General features: G+C 40.8%; 1 protein-coding gene across 2 annotated transcripts in view; it reads left to right on the plus strand.

The window, feature by feature from the left end:
- AHCTF1 (AT-hook containing transcription factor 1) overlaps positions 1–3,481 on the plus strand; it is an 80,745-nt gene extending 77,264 nt beyond the window's left edge. For both annotated transcript variants that reach the window (XM_089669708.1, XM_089669709.1), the window contains exon 36: positions 3,014–3,481. In XM_089669708.1, the coding sequence (XP_089525834.1) occupies positions 3,014–3,206 (193 nt within the window). In that variant the 3' untranslated portion in view covers positions 3,207–3,481. The remainder of the gene's footprint in view (positions 1–3,013) is intronic.
- The last annotated feature ends 3,940 nt before the right edge of the window (positions 3,482–7,421 follow it).

Below are 7,421 nucleotides of genomic sequence, written 5' to 3' on the forward strand. Positions count from 1 at the left end.
TCTAAGTGCATAGATTTTAATAAGGTGCATGGAGTGACCCTATTAAACATGTGCATGCGTTGTTTATAAACAATATCACACTATATTAGTCTGTTTTTTGGGGGCTCATTCACACAAGTCACACTGGTAAAGAGTAGGCAGAAGGTGGAATGGTTTGTTTAAAGCACAGTTTATTGGAAGTTCGGTAAGGAGTTTGGAATGTCTTTGGAGAGGTGATACACTAAGGTGGATCCTTCTATGGGTAGTAATGGGAATGCACAGTTAATATAGTATAATGTGAGTGCCTTTCTATCCTGACAGAAATTTTTAGAAAACAGTATTGTACTATATTGGTATTTTGAGTGAAATTGTGTGGATCTTCATGTGAGACGACCATTGAAGTACCAGACACGAGGAGACACAGAGCTGAAGTGACTCTGAGAATAACTGATTGGATATACAACAAGTGTATGAAGGGTTACGGGTAGATAAAGAACAACACTGGTGAACAAGTACACTTTTATAACGAAAAAAAAAGTGAGCACATTGGACAGGATATGAAGCATGGTGTATTGAGCATACTACTCTATATTTTTTTTGGAGATCACTGTATGGGAAGATTGTATTCAGAGGGACAAGTTGATGGATGTATGACGCCTGATCTGCTGTATACAGAGACGATATTGAGGTTATTTTTGCACTGGTCACTCCTTTCATTTCTTCCTGTGAGGGGAACAGATTGACTCCAGCCGCTAAGGGAAGGATCATTGTTTACTATATTGTGTTTGTATAAAGATAAAAGGGGGGGGTCCAGCGCATGGTTTAAAATGATTTGATTGGATACAGGCACCTACTGAGAGCTTCCTTCATAACCCTACCCCACTCTGTGAGTCCTCAGTTTTGTGCTAGTGTCCTAAAATGATTGACCTCTTCTCCTTCATAGAGAAATCACTCTTAGCTTAACTAGTATATTTTCTTTGGATTCTTCAATCAACTCCTCACTGCCTTCTAATGCCACAAATAGACGCAGTGCAGCCTGGAACAATGCAACCTTGGTAAATCGTTGGAGCCATGTCCAAACCCCACGCTGTGGGGAAGTCCTGTAATGGTGCTCTTGGCACTGGATCCTGCATGACGGCTCTTAGTTCAACACTTGTAGGCAGTCGCTGAGTCCTAAATGGATCCAGAGCCAAGGTCCATTCCTGTGAAACCCAAATACTGATGACCCTTTCAGGGGTATGCCCATTGTTGGGGTTAAAGCCTGGGCTTTTTATATACAGTCCAGCTTTGTGGACAAGTAAGACAGGGTCTCCTGGATCTGATTATTACTGTAAAAGACCAGAGATGTATTTGAGTTGTATTCACTATAGTGTAAACTTTTCAAAATTTGATGCTAAAACTCAGCCACTTAGAAGTTGGTCTCAGGTGAATGACCAGGTTTGGCATAACACAGGTCACACACTTCACCCCTACGTCTGATTTTAGAATCTTTATATGGCCGCTTCCTCGCACCCTTTTGCTAAAATGATAGCTACAAGACAGTCTACATCTGGGTTGCTGCTTTCTCCTTTGGGACACACTCTATTTTCTGCACCTCTCTGATTACCCCACAGGGGTATACACTTCCATGTAGCTATGGCATAGCCTAGGTGAAAGGGAGCCATTGCAAACATTTGTTGTGCTGAAGGCCCGCATAACAGTTAATTTCAGTGACAATGCGTCCTTTGCACGGGAGCAGAAGCCGACTCAAACACTGGTTATAGCCCTATTTCAGGCAGTGCAACAATGTCACAATTCTTTAGACAAAATAATCTTTTCCCAAAGCTCAAACTCCACTCCTCTTCTACTCCCGTTTCCCTACCTGAGTCAGATCCTGAAGTGCGTGTCCTAGACTAGGTAGACAGAGAAGGGAATAAAAAGGATGTTGGAGGAATTTGTTCAAGATTTTTCTTCCCTCAGATCACGGCTATATTGAAGAGGGAGCTTCACACAACATACTTTCTAACATAAAAAGCCTTGGCATTGTGCAGCTTGATTCTCCTCCATCTCGCCATGTCCCTTTGGGACAAAATCTTTCCCAGTTCATGAAGTGATGAGACTGCAATCTTTTGATTGTATTACTCCAGGAAGGTTTTCTCCCCCCCCAAAATCTTTGCTGTACTCTATCCAATAGAAACATCTCACTGTACCAATTGTAGATGGTCCTTCTTTTAAAGATTCTTACATAGAAGATTTGAGACACTATTTAAAGGCTCCCTTTACTTTGGGGGGCCCAGCCCTGCAGCAAGCACTTGCGGCATTTTCAGAATGTCAAACTACAGCTAACTCAACTAGGGCAATGAAAAACAGGGCCATGTTGGTTTAACAGAGCATTTACAGCAACTACATTTAGCTCTGCTTTTCTCTTTGGATGCCCTGGAATATGGCATGAGAATAATTTCAAGAATGGCCCTAATTTCCATTTACATGCCCAGAATCTTGTGTTTAAAAGCCTGGAAGCTACTTGTAACAAGCACCTTGCATATATATGCTTCTGCAAAGAAGGTGTCTGTTTAGAGAGGCGCTTGATCAATTTATAAAACATGTCACAGGAGAGGATTTACTCCCACAGTAGATCCCAAAACTCTCATCCTCAGAAGCCTCTACCTCCTCCAAAATGCAAAGCACCTTATCGCTCTAATCCCTATTTGTCCTGTTCTCAAGACCTTGCAAAGGACACCCTACTTCCAAGTCAACCATTGTGAGATGAATAAGAAATCTGATGGCTAGAACTTACACAAGCCAGGATAAATCTCTTTCTGCACTTTTTCTGACTATTCCACTAGATTGGATTCCTGGGTATTTTTATCACCAGGCCTCTGTAGCCCAGCATTTTGCATGTATTCTTGAGATGTACTGATATTTTTTTATTTTTTATTTTTTTTTAACACCCTGACATATACTTTAACTCAGCACTTCCTTCCTTTGTTATAGCAAGTGCTCATTGATGTTTAGTTCATTTTGTTTAATTGATGTAATCTTGGTGTTTTGACAGGTCAGTAGGTAAAGCAACCTGGTCACCCCCATCTGTAGAAATTCAGCTTCTTTCGCCACCGGAAAGTCCAGATGTCGACTCAGAAAATACAAAGTCAGTATCCACAGAAACCAAAGCATTGAATCAGAACCAACTGAGAAGAACCAGAAGAAGAATAGTATCCATACCTGTAACACGCCGGAAGATCAGATGATTACGATTTTATGGTTTTAAATTCTGCATGTGAATTGTATTACCTGTAATATTAACATATATTAAAACACAACTGGTCTCGGGGAGGATAATTTATATAAATTATTGTAAATGTTCTTAAAAGTGTAAATTAAAAATTTAGTTCACATATAAGGGAAGAATATTCTTCCTATACAAAAGGATTATTTTCTATTTTGTATTAAATCTTCATACCTTTATAAAATATGTATTATAGTTTCATGGAATGGTAAATAAAACGATATTGCGTTTAAAATATTTTCAGTTTCTGATTTATTTTTATTTTTTTTCTTGAATGGGACATGTACTTTAACCGCCTCCTGCCCACCATATAAGGAAATGAAAGGCGGGCGGCAGCTCTCGCTCTCTGAGGACGTCATATGACATCCTCCCACTCTAACTGCGCATGCGTGCCCCTGTGATCGTTGCTGCACTGTGCCCCTGGGACACAGCGGATCACCGATCACAGTGAAGAGCCGATGACACAGGCTGTCATGTGATCAGCTGTGTCCAATCACAGCTGATCGCATGTAAACAGGAAATGCTGGTTATCGTCAGTCCTCTTCTTGAGGGGACATCATGATCATCAGGGCACTGATCATAAGTGCCCTGATGATCAATGTAGCCCCATCAGTGCCACCTGTCAGTTCCCATCAATGCCACATCAGTGCCCACCAGTGATGTCTGTCAATGCCCATCACTGCAGCCTCATTGGCGCACATCAATGAAGGAGAAAAATTACTTACAAAATTTTATAACAAATGAAAAAACTTTTTTTTCATAATTTTCAGTCTTTTTTTTAGTTTAGCAAAAAATAAAAAAAGTGATTAAGTACCACCAAAAGAAAGTTCTGTCTAAAAAAAGATAAAAATTTTGTTTGGGTACAGTGTTGCATGACAGCGCAATTGCCATTCAAAGTGCGACAGCGCTGAAAGCTGAAAATTGGCCTGGGCAGGAAGGGGGTAAAAGTGCCCAGTAGGCAAGTGGTTAAAGTATTGGTAGAGGCTGAAAGTTTTTTACCTTTTGTGCATGAATAATGTCTCCATTTTTCTCATGAGAACGCAGCTGAAGAAAACCCTATGTGAATAACAAATATAAAATATAGTCTCTAAAGTAATGCACTGAACGAGGCTATTTTGAATGTTAGAAAAGAGACTACTATTCTAAACTGTGGTCATGTTATAGAACACTGCCATATAATTAAACAGAGCAGGAAAAGAAACTTTCCATGTGTTCATTTAATATTGAAAACTAATCTGTTTTAAGACGTGACACAACCACAGTGTATGGTTGTGCTCTTTTTGGTTTCAATTCTAAATCAAATTTCAGCTGTTTTTCTACATTGGTTTTTGGCATTTCCAACCTTTTATAATGCATAATGTATGTTAAAGCTGTTTTATGCCCACCTAAAACCTTATCTGCCCTATCTCATCAGTAGTCCTATCGAGCCTGTGCTCAAGAGTTAGTCAGGGTGGGAGGGGCAAAACGAATCAGAAGACATGGCCAGAGTGGTGGCTGATACCTTCCCATACATCTTACTCGAGGTTGGTTGAGAGGCGTCCATTTCCCTATTGAATCCCACAGAGCTTCTCAACAAGACTTTTAGGCCTCATAGTGTCCTTCCAGGCTGTTCGTAATCGCGCAATTTTATTTGAAACCCCTCTAACACACACTTGTTTGCATCAAACAAGCTCTTTCTCTCAACCTACCCATACTCCTTTCCAGCCAAACAAGGAATTCCCTAGCTAGTTGGCTCTCGAGACCATACTTAACAATGGGGAAGTGGCTTCTTCCATATCTTTGGAAAGTGATAATGATGGATGCCTGTCTTTCAGGCTGAGGTGGAGTGATCCAGTTCCTCAGAGTTCAAATAACATGGTCATTGGCAGAAGCCAACTCGCATCTTGGAGGTCAATGCCATAAGGATGGCTCTGCAACACTGGACCCCTTTCTGCAAGGATACCAAATCAAGTTGCAGTCAGACCAGCTGTGGCCTACATCAGCCACCAAGGGGGCACCTGAATCCATACAGCCTTGAAGGAAGTAAGCCAGGTCCAGTTATCTGCTGTCCCCATTCCAGGAGTGGTCAATTGGAAGGCAGATTACCTCTGCCGTCACCATCTGGACGAAAGCGAAGGGGGTCTTCAACATCTATGGGATGGTGGGGTGGCAGATGTGATGTAAGTATCTGTGACTTCCTGAAACACTAGTGGTTGGTTCACATGATAATTTTATCTTCTATAATTTTGGTATTTGGCTACCTTTTATATGCCAGCAGGTGTCTTGTGAGGAATTTTAACTTGTACCGTTGACTTTTAGATGTTTGTGGAAATAAATGTGTAATTTTTGTATGTGAGTATTTTTTTTTTTTTTTTGTGTCCGTGTCTCCATGCCACCTTAATAAGATTAATAGTTTAGTGTGTAGGACCTTGAGACAACCTTTGATGTTTAATCCCCCCCAAAGAATGCTAAACCTTAACTTGCATCCAGTAGGGAGTAGATTGTCTTGGTTTCTAAAAGATTTGGAAGATTACTATAAATCCAAGGATACTCCATGTCATCAAGACTGGTTAGAGTCTGGAATTTGATGACCAACATCCAGTTTTCAAAGTAACTTCAAGAAAGTTTTCTCACCCCCTATACACTGCCATGGAGGAGGCAGTGAAATTCACTATCCTCCAAGGAGTTCTCATGCCAGTTCCTCTCAAAGCAACACAATTTTTTTTTTTTTTTTGCAACAAATCTTTGAGCCCCAATCCAAATGAGACTTTAAGCACCATTATCAGTCCTAAAACTTCTAAATCAATTCTCGAATACAAGAAGCTCAACAAGGAAATGGTAAATTCAGCAATCAATCTGCTTCAGAAAGGATTCTGCATGGCAACCCTGGATCTAAAAGATGCCTATTACTGTGTATCTGATAAATCCTGCTTCCCAGAAATATCACAGAATAGAGCCATGTATCTGGGGAAAGAACTGGTATATCTTCAGTTTCAGGCCTTCTTTTGGGGTTTCGCAAGCCCCTGGACTTTTACAAATTGAATGACAGAACTGGCAGCACATGTAAGGACAAAAGGAATCCTTATTCCATAACTTCAATCTATTCCTGTCAGTCACATCTGAAGAATGCCTGCATAACCAGGTCGCCCATGTGTGTAACCACACAGTTGGATTACTAATTTGAAAAAGTTTAATCTATTACATCATCCTCCATATTTTTTATATGTATTCTTTTGAATACAGGGCTGGAAATGCCCTTCTTACCTCAAAATAAGTACAGCCCTCACTCCTGTAATTAAGGTGTTTAGGTAGAAATAGCATGCTTCATTCAAGGAAGACTGTCTTCCTGGCTTTAAGTCAGCCTGTATTGTGGGAGTACCCTGGGTGCAAGCACACAGGAGACTTCTACAGAGTCAGTTTTTCAGCCTGCTTTATTTCTCCCCATGTTCAGGAATCCTTTGTCTCTTGGGTGTCCTGAACAAACGTGGAAAGATTTCATTGGAGGTAAAGCAACTTGATGCAAGTCTGATAGGATTGGGGAACCATGCTGGAGCAGCAGGTATTGCAGGCAACTCGGTCCTGGGAACTAGCATCTAGTTCCCCCAATTTCAGAAAATTGAAAGTGATATTGTCTCTCAAAGGCACTTTAAGATCTTTTTAGATCAATACCACAGTTATAGATTTTGTGAACACACAGGTGCAAGGAGCCACTTGTGGGAGTTTTTTTTTTTCTGGGCAGAGATGCATGTTTCCTCTTGAAGGGCCATACATCTGCTGAGGAAGCCAGCATTTTCTTTTCCTCCTAGAAGGGACTTGGATCAGGTAGGCATGGTGTCTAAACTGCAAGTTGCTGCAACAAATTATAGATCACTTGTGGATGCCCCAGATCAATCTTTTTTTAGGAAATGCCCTTCTTCCAAGGTCTTTTTTTTATTTATTTAAACAAGAGGGACCTCCCAGAAGGATTGAATGCCAGAGGTGGAATTTCTCTGGATATTCTCCCAAGGGTCTTAAAGAAAATTTGGTAGAAGCAGGCAGAAGTCATCTTCATAGCTCTTTGGTGGCTCTGTTATCAGTGGCAGAACTGATTCCTCTACCAGGCAGAAATTACCTTTCTGCATCCAACAGTAGAGAAGCTCAGCTTGACTGGCTTGCATTTGAGCGGACCATCTTCAAAAAATAAAAAGGTCTCTTCTAG

This window comes from Staurois parvus, unplaced genomic scaffold, assembly GCF_062004578.1.
Source record: "Staurois parvus isolate SC_StPar_1 unplaced genomic scaffold, SC_StPar_1.0 ptg000081l, whole genome shotgun sequence".
Taxonomy (NCBI): domain Eukaryota; kingdom Metazoa; phylum Chordata; class Amphibia; order Anura; family Ranidae; genus Staurois; species Staurois parvus.